Consider the following 14358-nt stretch of genomic DNA (forward strand, 5'->3'; position numbering starts at 1 on the left):
GCGCGAGGACTGTAATTGGAAACCATTGATGTAGCCTATTGTAGTAATTTAATGTTGTCTCTGGTATTCTGCTCTTTGAGCGTATGTGCGTTCAGGGGGCGTGGCTTTGGACGGCGATTGCAGGAAGGGTGGGACATTCGCTTTCAGTGCTATCAGGCTAAAGTTAGCATTTTCCGAGATCTCCTATTGCACCTTTAAGTACTGAGTAATATTAATTAACTATCCCCCAGTTTCACAGACAAGGCTTAAGCCTAGTCCCAGACTAAAATGTAAATCTGAGCTCTTTCAACTGAAATAAACTTGCACTGATTTATCTTAAAATAAATCAGTGCCTTTGTTTTGTCTCAAGATGGACACCAGTAATGTTTTTTCTAAGGTATGTTTATAAAAATTACTTAAATGTCCTAATTGAACTAATCCTGGTTTTGTCTAAACCCTGTCTGTGAAACCAGGCCTACATGTACTTACTATATGGTTAGGGTTAGGATTAGGGTTACTTGCATGTAATTATGCATAACGTTAGGTTACTGACGTAACCCCGGTTCTCTGATAACATGAAGTGAGGTATCTCACTATGGGAACGCCTCGGGCGTGACCGATCGCGGAAGCACCAATAACACCACGTCTGCCAACTATGGCAGACCAATCGCTGCAGCGATCAGGGAGTCCCGCCTCCCTGTATATAAACCGCAGCTACCTGCCGTTTCGTCATTCTCCGCATATCTCTTCTCTGTGCAGTAAGGTAAGGAGGGCAATGTTTGTGAGATACCTCACTTCATGTTATCAGAGAACCGGGTTACGCCAGTAACCTAACGTTCTCTTTCTAACACTGCTCGGTATCTCACTATGGGATATAAACCACTCCCGTATTGCCGATATGCTGACGAAGCAGACTAAAGAAAGAGTAGGTTATTATCTGAATCATAAAGCCCAACTGAGGTGAAACAGAATGCAAAGGAATACTCCCTTAATAAATTGCATTATACCCCTGACTACTCACTCCCAGAACTGAGTGGGCCAGAGATGGTTCTGTCACATCCAGTCTATAGAAACGAGCAAATGTGTGCAGAGAAGACCAGCTGGCTGTCACAAGAAATTTCTTGAATAGAATGCCCTTAAACAGAGCCCAGGATGTAGCCATACCTCTAGTTGAGTGTGCTCGTAATCCTATTGGGGCTCTTTATTCATATTATTGTAACATAACACGATAGCCTCCACCACCCAGTGGGAAAGACGCTGACGGGAGATAGGCTTTCCTTTGTAAGAGTCAGCCCACGAGACAAAAAGCTGATTGCTCTTACGAAGTGTGCGGGTTCTCTGAACATACGTATACAGAGAACGAACCGGACATAAACTGTGTAACCTCTCCTCCTCTGGGGATGAAAAGGGCGGTGGATGAAAAGCTAGCAGGTCCACTGATTGAACTGCACCAGCGTGATCAAACACTTTAGGCACAAACGCCGGGTTAGGTCTAAAAGTTACTCTTCGACCCCCTGGAGCAAACATCATACATGAGGAGTGAATAGATAAAGCATGTAGCTCACTCACCCTTTTTGCTGTAGTGAGAGCAAGTAACAGAGCCGTCTTCAAAGCGAGCAGCTTTAAGGCAATGTTATCAATGGGTTCGAAAGGGGCTTTTGAGAGCGCGTTCAGAACTATGGACAAATCCCAAGGCGGGACCAGCGGCTTCGATACTGGGTGTAGCCTACGTGCCCCTCTCATAAATTGACAGACGAGAGGGTGTTGGCCAATAGTACCCGTGTTAAGACCCACATGACATGCCGAGATAGCGGCCAGATAAACCTTAACTGTAGAAAAGGCTCTGCCCTTGTCCAGAAGGTCCTGTAGGAAGCACATCACATCCGAAGCTGAACACAAGAAAGGAACAATGTTTCTATCGGCACACCATCCCTCAAACACCCTCCATTTGAGATTATATAAAGAACGTGTCGAGGCAGCCCTCGCGTTCTGAATTGTCTCTATCACTTTCGGAGGTAACCCAGCTGCATCCAGATTTAGCCTCTCACGGGCCAGGCCCAGAGAGCTAGTTTCTGAGGGGAGGGGTGAAATATTTCCCCCCGTGCTTGTGAGAGGAGATCCCTGCGTGCTGGTAACGGCCATGGCTGGTCGTAGAGCAGTTGCGCAATCTCCGCAACCCACATTCTCCACGGCCAGTATGGCGCGATCAGAATCATTACATGTCTGTATTGTCGAACCCTCCGTAGTGTCGGTTCGATCAGGCTCAACGGAGGGAACGCATACAGTAACACGTCTGGCCACTCGTGGGCTAGAGCATCCACACCCAACGGTGCATCGTTGCTGGCCAGAGAGAAGAACAGGGGACATTGCGCGTCTTCGCGCGATGCGAAGAGATCTACGGCTGCACGGCCGAATCTCTGCCACACCTTGAGCGTCACTTGGGGGTGGAGTCTCCACTCCCCGTACAGAGGATTCCCCCTGGACAGTAAGTCCGCTCCCCTGTTCATTATTCCTGGAACGTGTGTCGCACGTAACGACAGGAGGGTCCTGCTGCTCCACATAATTAGTTCTTTCTCTAACAAGTGTAGCTTGTGAGAACGAACTCCTCCCTGCCGATTTATGTAGGCTATCACCGTTGTATTGTCCGTCCTGACTAATACATGATGATTCTTGAGAAAATGCACAAAATGTCTCAGAGCTAGTAACACTGTTAGTAGTTCCAGAAAATGTATGTGCTTCTCTCTCAGTGCGGGAAACCAAACTCCTCTCACTGTTCTGCCTTCGAATACCGCCCCCCAGCCCGTGAGAGATGCATCTGTCGTCACCACTTTCCTTGCGGCTGAGACGGCTCTTTGGGCGAATGCCCTGTGACGCTGTCCAGTTCTGAAAATCCCTCATTCGCAGCAGTCCCAAGGGAACCACTGACAGTGTTGAGGCCATCAGACCCAGTAGCCGAAGACACATTCTGAAAGAGACTGATCTCCCTCGTTGAAAAAGGGAGAGGCAACTGTGAAATGTCTCGATGCGATCCTCTGATAGGAAAACTCGAAACGTCACTGAATTCAACCTGAGACCCAAGTAGACTATTTCCTGTGCAGGAGTTAGACAACTCTTCGTCTGGTTTATTCTGAAACCTAGTCTCTCCAGATGCGTCACTAGTCTGCCCGTATCGCTCTCTGCTTGCCTCTGGGAAGGCGCGCAGATGAGCAGGTCGTCCAGATATGATGCGACTCTGATCCCTCCCCTCCTCAATGGCATCAGAGGCGCTTCCACACACTTGCTGAAAACCCTGGGGGCCAAAGCGAGGCCAAAGGGAATTCTTGTATACTCGTATGCTGTGCCCTGATAAGCAAACCTCAGATATTTCCTGTGAGCAGGAAAAATATCTATGTGAAAATATGCGTCCTGGAGGTCCACTGAGGTGAACCAATCTCCCTGACGAATCCTCTGACACAACGTTCTGAGTGACAGCATTTTGAATTTGTATCTTCTGAGGTGTTTGTTGAGGACCCGTAAATCCAAAATGGGACGGAGACCTCCCCCTCTTTTGGGAATCACAAAGTATCGGGAGTAAAAACCTAAGTGGCTTTCTCTCGATGGAATCACTCTTATCACTCCTTTTCTCATTAAAGAGGATATTTCTTCCTCTAAAACCTGAGCTGCTTCCCCTTGGGCCACTGAGATTACCACTCCATTGAACATAGGAGGTTTTACAGCGAATTGAAGTCTGTAACCCCTGTCTATCGTGGTTAAAACCCAGGGATGAACTGCGCATGCGCGCCAGTTCGCGGCCTGAGCTGCGAGTGGGCCCTTCTCGTCTTCGCTCACTAGCGGTGTTGCAGCACATTCTAGTGGCGAAGGAGGGGAATGCCGCTCCAGTAAAGGAGTAAGATTCGTCTTTATTTGTGATTGTTTTAATCTTTTTGTGATCTTTCTTTATTTTTATTCCACTCTGCGCCCTCAGCCCTTGGCCTGGATGCGTCAGAGAAAACTTTATTTGTGATGGGATGCTTGCGAACTTTTGTCCTTGCTCCTCGGAACAAACCTCGTAGGTGGAGGAGAGACAATTCTTTGGGGGCACCAGAAGAACATGGGCCATTTCCGCAAACATTGGACTTTGAACTGACCGCACGTCCATTCCACACTTAAATTCCTTCTCCTTTTCCCGGGAGGAGAATGGAATCGTTCTGCAGGGATGGGACAGAGAAACCCTGGGTGCTGTCTCCAAACCCTTCCTGATGCCAAGCTGACATCTCAGGTCGCCCGCCTCTTTTTGTTTCCCTGAGGGGCTGCCGACCGGTGTTTCGCTGCTGCGGCTGCGAAAGACTGCTTTGGTTTCACGAAACCGGGCTTTGACTGAGGGCCCGCGTTTCCCGGCTGTTGCGGTGGAGCAGCATGGGAAGGCTGATAATCAGAATGTCCCCCTCTCCCTGAAGGTCTGAAGTTCGGTCGGCTCGGGTGATAAGGCCGAGCTGCCGGCTTTCTGGGGAGACAGACCTCGAATGCATCTCCCTCCTTTTTCCGCAGGTCACATTGCTGACGCATTGCTGTTACCGTTGCGCCGAACATAGCCTTTGGATCAATAGGGGCATCCAAAAACTCCACCTTCTCTTTGTCAGAGAGGCCTGACAAACCGAGCCATAGCGATCTCTCTCCCACAACCGCTAAGCCCATACTCTGACCGCAGCTTTGAACTGCTCCACGGGATGTGCGCAAGTTTAAATCTGCAATGACACATATCTCCTCCCAGATCGCTGGGTTGGGAGATCCGGAGTCCAGCTGACGCCCCATCTCCTCTAATAACTCCGCTTGGTAGGCAGTAAGGAGGAACGTCGCGTTCAGAGCACGAACTGCCAGTGCCGATGACTTATAGATCTTTTGAAAAACAGAGGCGGCGAAGCGCTCTGTTTTCCCTGGAAGCGAGGCTCCGGTTGAAGAGAGCGCCGCCCGGCGACCTGGGTGCAAGTGATTAGCCACCGATGATTCGATAGGGGGAGGGTCCACCATCCCCACATCCTCCATACCCTGAACGTCTAGCCTCGAGAAGCCCTTAACAGGCACTTGGTGGGAAAAAGGCTTATCCCAAAACCTCTTCATTTCAGCCACACAAGCCGGGACGGCTGGAATAAACTGCCTCGATGGAGGGAGACGTGACGGAAGTCTCTTTCCATCATACAGATCTCTTTCAGCCCCCGGACCTGCCAGTTGGGATGGCCAATCGATCGACAGTCTACCCGCAGCCCTGCGACAGACCTCGAGTAGATCTGTGTCCGTCTGTACGGGGGAGGGTGAACTCGCCTCCTGTGCACTCGGCGGACGCAACTGATTCGGGGGAAGAATAGCATCTTCATCGTCGTCATCCTCGTCTTCGAGGATGGCTGACAATACTTCGTCCACGTCATCTTCCTCTCCCGCTAACGGATCGAACAGCGGGGGAAGGACTCCCTCTCCATCATCTCTCCCCACGAGCTGCTGGCCTGCGGACAGTCCATCGGTTCCTCTCTGGGTTGAGCAGAGAGGCATGGGTCCGACTTACCAGCTACTGCCACGTGGACTCTCCGCTCTCGGGTCTTAACCGAGAACTTCGAGCAGTGAGGACAGCCCTCGGGGTTTGACAAAGCCGCCTGAGCATGTTTTGAGCCCAAACAGGAGATGTAGAGGCCGTGTGAATCCTTCGCAGAAATCCACATTCCGCAAGCACACGGATGGGGAGGATTACCTTTTCCTCCAGGGCTCTCCGGTTCTTTCGTAGTGGCCATGGGGCCTACACTCTCTTCGTACGGTAAGCTGCTAACTAGTACGGAGCTGTGCTACAATATAGAGCTATTCTTTTCCTTCTCTGTTTTGGTGCGTGGTGAGCGCCCCCAAAACTTGGAAAATAAGTATAAAACTTAGAGCAGAAAACTCGCCGTAACGCGTTAGTTATCCCACTCTAAGTGAAGCTCAACAAACGTTAGGAATCCTGCGTTCGGGACGTTACCTTGCGGCTCCGTCTGTAAACTGTTGAGCAATGATTCCCTAAGTCTGCTGAGCCAGCTTCCGAAGTCTTCACGGGGAAGAGAGCGAGAATGACGAAACGGCAGGTAGCTGCGGTTTATATACAGGGAGGCGGGACTCCCTGATCGCTGCAGCGATTGGTCTGCCATAGTTGGCAGACGTGGTGTTATTGGTGCTTCCGCGATCGGTCACGCCCGAGGCGTTCCCATAGTGAGATACCGAACGAGTGTTAGAAAGAGAACTTACTGTTATTATAATATTAAAGAGATGTAACGTGTAACAAGGACACCTTAAAATAAAGTGTTACCAATAAATATAACTGTAATCTGTTACAGTTACTGAGAAAAAAGTGTAATTAAATTACAGTTACTTATTACAAAGGGGGGGGTTACATCTGAATAGTTTTCAAACATGCAGATTTGATTGATTTCTTTCCCAAATTGCATTGACTGCTCTAAAATATGAGACATCAATGTTTCAGAAATTTAGGACACAGAATAGGACACATGTTTATTTGATAACTGTTTTAATTTCTATTTGGATTTATGTATATGCTTAATTTTTTAAGATTTTTTAAGATACTGATGCCAGTGTTTCTTGTCTTAGTTATGCAAAGATTTGATTTCAAAAACAGTATCATAGCTATTAAACCAGATCTTGTTATGATTTCAAATCTGTATTTAACCTCAGAATGATTGTAAAGTAAAAAGACGTTCTAAAGTCTGATTTTGTGGTTGCTGTGCATTAAAATGAAATGTTCTATGATCTTAACCCGGCCTGGTTTAGCCTAAATGTTTCAAAATGATTAACAGTTGAAAACATTCGTTAGAAATTTAGTAAAGTAATTGAGAAGTAATCAAATGTAATCACTTACATTACTTTAATGAAGTAATTGCAATTGTTACACTACTTACTACATTTCAAATAGGGTAACATGTCATCTGTAACCTATTACATTTCCAAAGTAACCTTCCCAAAACTGTGCAAGTCTAATATTAACTAATAAAAGTTCTTACTGGGCTCCGTCTGGTTTAGTGCTGGGGCTAACCCGTATGCTCCCTAGGTCCCAAAGGGAGTATGGTTTTTCTGCAATCTGTGGGGTGAAACTGAAAACTCCACTGTTGGGTACATCCCTGCCCACAGTGTACAGATACTTCCACTTCGCCTCCCAGTTTGCAGAATACGCCTCTCCTGTTAGTTTATCAAAATAATATATTATCTCCTGTATGCATTTTCAATAGACAGTTATAATGATAAACAGACTGTTAGACTGATATATAGACAAAGAAATAGAAAGACAAACAAACAGAAATGCCAACAGACAGAACAACAGATTGACCGTCAGAGAGAAAGACAGAAAGACCAACAGACAGAAGGGCAAAATGAATGACAGACATTCTTTTGAATAGACTAGAAAACTATGTTGGCATTAGAGGAAGTGCATTGGTGTGGTTCAAATCATACTTATCTGACTGCCATCAATTTGTGGCAGTGAATGAAGAGGTATCATACCAATTACAAGCGCAGTATGGAGTACCTCAAGGCTCAGTACTAGGACCGTTACTTTTCACGCTCTACATGTTACCCTTGGGAGATATTATTAGGAAGCATGGTGTTAGAATAACAGAATGAAAAAAAATAAAACAGGCAACAGATAGAAAGTCAGAATGAACGGCTGACAGGAAGTAAAACTAACAGACAGAATAATAGAAGGAGCAACATCAGAAAGAACCACTGACAGACAGATTGACAAAACAAACAACCGACAGAAAGAACAACAGACAGAAATAATATGATACAACACTATTATTGCACAAGTAGCACACAGTTCGTTACAAATAGTAACAACCATCAAACAGAAAGGCACAACAGCTGACAGACAGAAAGACAGAACAAAAGGACAAAAAGAAGGACCGACAGAAATAATTACAGAATGACAAACAGAACAACAGACAGACAGAATGAAGAAAAAATTAGTGGATGGATGGACTCACCAGTCTCATTGTAACCCCACAGCTCGATGTTGACTCTCTCTGCCTTTATTAGAGATGAGATCCAGATCATCTTTAAATCCCCGCTGACTCCAGGAGTGCCGTAGTACTGCCACTGTGTGTCATTGCCCAGAATGATCTTGTAAACAGGACCCAGCTTACTGTGGTGAACTAATCAATCAGAGCATCAATTAATAGTATCTTTAAAAGAAACTCTTCTGCATTAAAACAAACATATTGCAGTGAACTGTGTTAGTAACATATGCCTCAGGAGGTCTGACAACAATATCTAATCAGGCCACTATGCAATAACCATACGGTCATAACTGATATTAGCTAGGAACAAGACTGAAGGAATGTTCTAGAAAGGAATGTCTCCCAGGTTAACAAATAATGTCACGATACTTTTAAAACGGCATGCATTTTATCAGATTATTTGGAATAACTTTCACTGATGAATAAGTATGCATGCAAATAAAGTACACTTTAATTAACTTTCCCTCAGTTTGCATTATGATTTCTGTAGCTCACCTGAGAGCCACTGCCCTGATCTGTCAAAGTTGACTCCATCTGTGGACACCTCAAAAGGGATCCAGCCCGACTCGTAGAGCAGCGGAGTGATACAGTGACCCACTCCGCTCTCATCCGCATAGCCCTCCGTCAAAATCTCTGAGTTAAACCTGTGAAACACACTGTGCTCAGCACTGTAGCATTGATCATATTTGACACACTTATTAATTTAGCATGCACTTGTATTCAGAGCGACTGAGGAATACAAAACAACTCAGCCTAAAGTGGCAGTAACATGAGAACCTTTCCATATTATCTCATTCAGCCTTCACCACAGCCACTTGTTGTGCCAAATAAACCTTGCAAACTCAGACTTTGTCCTTGAGGATTTGGGAGGAACAAAATCTCATTTTCGAAAAACTGACATTTAAGACTGGTTTTGTGGTCCAGGGTCACACACACACACACACATATATATATATATACACATATACATATACATATACACACATATATACATACATACATGGAACTTCAAATGTCTCCAGTGTTTATGAACAGTAGATTTGTGCGCTTCAGGGAACATCAACAGATTCCTGGCACTCTTACCTGCAGGTGAGGTTAATGTTCTGCTCAAATGTAGCGTTGAGGATTTCAAAGTCTGTGCCTCCCAGCAATGATCCAGAGTGTGGTTCAATGTCAAGGCAAAACTGTTTATAATCAGCACAGCAGTCCCTCAGAGATTCACATGTTGCATGACAGGAGCATGTGTTAAACTTCTCTCCACAGCTCCTGGCACACGACTGCGCTGAGGAAGGAAGAGAAAACACATTGCTGCAATTGCATTTTCTAGAAGACAGAATGACAAGTTTCTTTGAAGCCTGATAAGAAAATCAGCACTTGGTTAATACTCCAGTACAAGTACAAAGAACTTACCTGCAGTCCTGGATAACAGCTGAAGGAGCAGAACCATGAACATACAGAGATGGATTTTGTTCTTATATTTGCACAACATTGTTTCTGGCTAACATAACCCGAGATGTTTTAATATCAACTTAAGCCGTCGTATGCAGACACAGTATGAAATACATGTGGTTCTCAGTCATGGTGACATTGTGACAAAGGTCTCTCTCTCTCTCTCTCTCTCACTCTCTCTCTCTCTCTCTCTCTCTAACTTACCTTGTAACTGTTTAACAGTCAAGGACTCGCTGCAGTTTGCAGGCAAGAGGCAATAAATGAAACTCCTGGCACAAGAAGTGTGTACATCATTTATTTCTTCTAATGCTGCTATCTATGCAAAGCATTATCATTACACGTGCACATGCTTTAGGATTGTAAAGTTTTGAACTCGTTGCTCTGCAACTTTTAGATTTGGGAGACAGACACACACACACACACACACACACCCCAGTTGGGTGTGCGAGATGTGACGATTACAGGAATGCCCCAGAATAAAGCTTCAAAATTAAAGTCCTTTGAAATAAACAAGTAAACAATAATAAATAAATAAACTTTAAAGATTAGTGAATATATTGCTATACAATTGAAGCATCTTTAAAGAATTTTTACTTAATTATTTACTTTATTATATATATAGTATGCATGTACATTAAAGCTGCAGTCCGTAATTTTTGGCGCTCTTGCGGTTAATAAACAGAACTGCGTGCGTGTGGCGGAAGAACACTGTAGCCGGAGCTACTTCTCTCTGTTTATGTCGAATCACGCAGTTACTGGGTTACTCCGCAGCGGTACCTAACCGAACCTGTCTAAATGGTGAGAATATAAACACTTATTAAAGGTGTACCGCAGTGATTCAGGACAAGCCAAAAACACGGTTTGGAAAATGGATTCATGGTGTACTCGCTTATTTTATACATTTTGTAAATTTTGAACACAAAAAAGTTACGTACTGCAGCTTTTTGTAAATAAATGGGTGCATTCAAACTTTAGATTAGTAGCTATATATACTGTTATGAAGTTGTAATTTTTTCTAAATTAAAAATATATTAAATATGGCAAATAAATAAGTGCCTTTAAGCTTTGAAGATTAAACTTTCAAAGAATAGTGTTACATAGATTGTTAAACAAAGAAATTGTTACCAAGATTTTTGTACACAATGAATTAAATATTGGTACATAACATCTCTATATTTATTTACAATACGTCATACAGAAAATATGAATGTAAACTAATGTCGCTGTAAAGCGATTTAATCAGGAAATGTGATTGATTGAGGATTTCAGCATCATTACTCCTGTCTTCAGCGTCACATGATCCTTCAGAAAATATTACAATATAGGCCCTACTGATTTGCTGCTTTATTCCTTGCTGAATTAAATAATTTAAAAAAATTAAAATTTGTTAAAAGTCTAAAATTATTTTTTTATTTTAAACTAGTACTACTTCGTTTTTATTTAATGATTCTATTAAATATTAATATTCTACTTAATAATTAGTTTTAATAGGTTTAGCAAATAATAATAATATTATATATATATATATATATATATATATAAATCTGTCACTCAGTAAGAGTTGCTATATCGCCATCTGCAGGTAGAATGTATTTTGGGAGAGAGAGAGACACCAAGCACAACACAGGGCACACAACCAGACCCACACATTTGTACCAGAAAACAATGAACAATAAAAATATGTCCTGGGACGTAACACCACACAAACATGCATTTTTTTTTTAATTATTATATTATTATTGTTTTTAAGTTTAGTTTACATGTACATTAAATGATTTTAGTTCCCAAAAATGTAATTTAATTAATTTAATCAAATAATTCTTAATTTTAGTAAACAATACGGGGTTTCTGCAGGTTTTATGAAGGTGAAAGAACAAATATCTGCCAATAGACTTGAATTGGAAAAGTCAACTTAATTCACACAGAAACGCATGCATCGCACTGACAAGACATTTGTTTGTTTTCTAAGAATAAACTCATTTAATTTTGTTCAATTTCTCAGAAAACAAGAATTAATTTCATCATTTTACGTCTCATGTAAATGTATCTTGATATCATTGAAAATATGAATATAAACAGAGGTGTAAAACCTTTTACTCAAGTGAAAGTACAAATACTCCATTTAAACTGGCCAAAAACATACTTGAGTAAAAGTAAAAAAGTACAACTTTAAATTGTACTCAAGTATTAAAAAAATAGAAGTACTTTCTTTTCTGACAGACATTCAGAAGTTTGGTTAGAGGGAGAAAACGAAACAAAATGCAATGGTACAGGTCAAACACGTATATCTAGTGCAACAACAACAATTAAAATGCAGCACAGCCGAACACCGGAAAAAAAAATACAGGGAAAGGGATTAAAAGGAAACTCCATCCTTTCCACCCTCATGCCATCCCATGTGACTTTCATTTATCAGATGAACACAAACTAAGAGTTTTAGAAGAAAAAAAAATCATGTGTATAGGACATCCAAAAATGACACTTCAAAAACTACACAAAATGAATATGTCAGTATGCATACGTGTTTGACCTGTACCATTGCATTTTGTTTCGTTTTCTCCCTCTAACCAAACTTCTGAATGTCTGTCAGAAAAGAAAGTACTTCTATTTTTTTAATACTTGAGTACAATTTAAAGTTGTACTTTTTTACTTTTACTCAAGTATGTTTTTGGCCAGTTTAAATGGAGTATTTGTACTTTCACTTGAGTAAAAGGTTTTACACCTCTGTTTATATTCATATTTTCAATGATATCAAGATACATTTACATGAGACGTAAAATGATGAAATTAATTCTTGTTTTCTGAGAAATTGAACAAAACTAAATGAGTTTATTCTTAGAAAACAAACAAATGTCTTGTCAGTGCGATGCATGCGTTTCTGTGTGAATTAAGTTGACTTTTCCAATTCAAGTCTATTGGCAGATATTTGTTCTTTCACCTTCATAAAACCTGCAACCCCTGCTAATGAATCAGTGTCTTCTTAAGTGAAATGATATGCTTATGTAAGAAGGATACAAATACTTAAATTTGACCGTCGTGTTCACTTGGTGTGGGTTCTGAAGTGGTTCTGTTTTGCATTATCTGGACTAAAAATCTTTGCTTGTGTTCATCTGAAGAAAGAAAGTCATAAACATCTGGGATGACATGAGGGTGAGTAAATGATGAGAGAATTTTCATTTTTGGGTGAACTATCCCTTTGAACATATTCCACACAGAATACTAGAATGTGTTGAATTAACGAGGAGAGTCATAGAATTAAAACATACAACATTAACGTTTTGAAAGGCCACTTTTTTGTGTGTTGTTAATCTTTTAATTATTTATTTGGGGCTTTTAGAGTTTTTTTTTTTTCTCAGCAAATATTGATGAATAATTATTTGTTACTATTTAGATTAATTAATGAGCAAATCATGTAATTATTAAGATTAAAAAACAAAAAAAAAACAAAAAACACTGACAGTCCCGATTCCTACTCAGTGTGTCATATAATGACATATTATAAATACAACTTATCCACTACCTGGTGAGAACATCACTAAACATGAATTACAATTAATTTAACAAACAATGCTTATTTAAACACTTTTGGAGATTTTGAATTCATTAAGAAAATATTTCCACAAAAATATTAATGGTATTTAAATTCTCATCACTGATTTTATTTGCACTCAATCTTGTGCATTCAGCTAATATATTACACAGCTAATGGCTCTATCAAAACAGAACAAATAATGAATAAACATTTTTTGGGAAAATGCAACTTTGCTACCTCAATATGCTTCCTCGGATTTGATGGTGAACTTTTGAAGCCAGACATTAACCTGATGAAAGTCATAAATGAAGTAGAAATATGTGTGCTTGATGCATGAAACAATGATCATTGGTTCTCACAGCAGGCATGCACGTTTGAGCTTCCGTTTATCATATTTAATGTACATAAGATAAAATAAAAATGTAATGTACTTTTCAACATGAAATAAAATTGTAAGGAGTAAAAAGTACTGCTTTTTTCTTCAGAAATGTAATTAAGTAAAAGTACAGGCAGTCAGTTTAAATTGTACTTGAATAAAGTACAAATCCCCCAAAATAATACTTAAGTAATCAAGTAAAATTACTCAAGTATTTTACACCTCTGAATATAAACTAATGTCGCAGTAAAGCGGTTTACCCAGGAAACGTGATTCGACTGAGTCGACTCCTGACATGATTCACAGCTCCAGTGACGCCTTCTGATTTATTGATTCACATCATTAGTAGAAATCAGGGGATACTGCTATCATTCTGTAGTTGATGAAACGTTAAAGGAGTTGTAATATTATAATCGACTATTCCTGTAGGGTGTTTTATCCACCGAGACACATAAGAGCTTGATGGTTTGTGCGCGTAGCAAACACGTCTCTGCATATGAACAGAGCTGGTGTGAGATTAAAGCCTTTGAGGAGCAATGCATGCATATGAAAGGAGACTAACACAACTGATGGCCTTAAAGTTAACCTAAGCACAAACAGTACCTTTAAAGTCAGCCGAGAAGAATGAGAGACTAGCTATTTTACGAACGCACTTGCTTTAGTGAACCGGAAGTTTCGATCGATTTTGAATCAACTGAATCGATTCATAGATATATTAAGAATGTAAGGATCTTTTAAATCAAAATAAAGTGCAAAACTAATGAAGAGTTAATTACTGAGGTCCATCTCAAACTTAAATTAAAAGCATATTAATCAGAAACATCATGAATATTCATGAAAATCCCAACGGTTCGATCGAGTTGCTTAATTAAAAATATATACATATTTTATCAATATAACTATAAATGACTTGCATAGGCATAAAGTAGCCTACTTCACAAATAATTAGTCACGAGAAACCAAGATGGCATTAAATGGATGACAAGTTTCAGTTTTGG

At 41.1% G+C, this 14358-nt stretch overlaps 1 protein-coding gene across 3 annotated transcripts in view; it reads right to left on the reverse strand.

Moving 5' to 3' along the window:
• Positions 1-9641, reverse strand: part of susd2 (sushi domain containing 2) — a 36309-nt gene extending 26668 nt beyond the window's left edge. For 2 of the 3 annotated variants that reach the window (XM_058774962.1, XM_058774963.1), the window contains exons 1-5: positions 9414-9641; positions 9087-9285; positions 8499-8647; positions 7971-8138; positions 6993-7167 (exon numbers count right to left, since the gene is read on the reverse strand). In XM_058774962.1, the coding sequence (XP_058630945.1) occupies positions 6993-7167; positions 7971-8138; positions 8499-8647; positions 9087-9285; positions 9414-9492 (770 nt within the window). In that variant the 5' untranslated portion in view covers positions 9493-9641. The remainder of the gene's footprint in view (positions 1-6992; positions 7168-7970; positions 8139-8498; positions 8648-9086; positions 9286-9413) is intronic. The other variant, XM_058774964.1, reaches the window with a different exon arrangement.
• Between the last annotated feature and the right edge of the window lie 4717 nt (positions 9642-14358).

This window comes from Onychostoma macrolepis, chromosome 05 (assembly GCF_012432095.1).
Source record: "Onychostoma macrolepis isolate SWU-2019 chromosome 05, ASM1243209v1, whole genome shotgun sequence".
Lineage (NCBI taxonomy): Eukaryota > Metazoa > Chordata > Actinopteri > Cypriniformes > Cyprinidae > Onychostoma > Onychostoma macrolepis.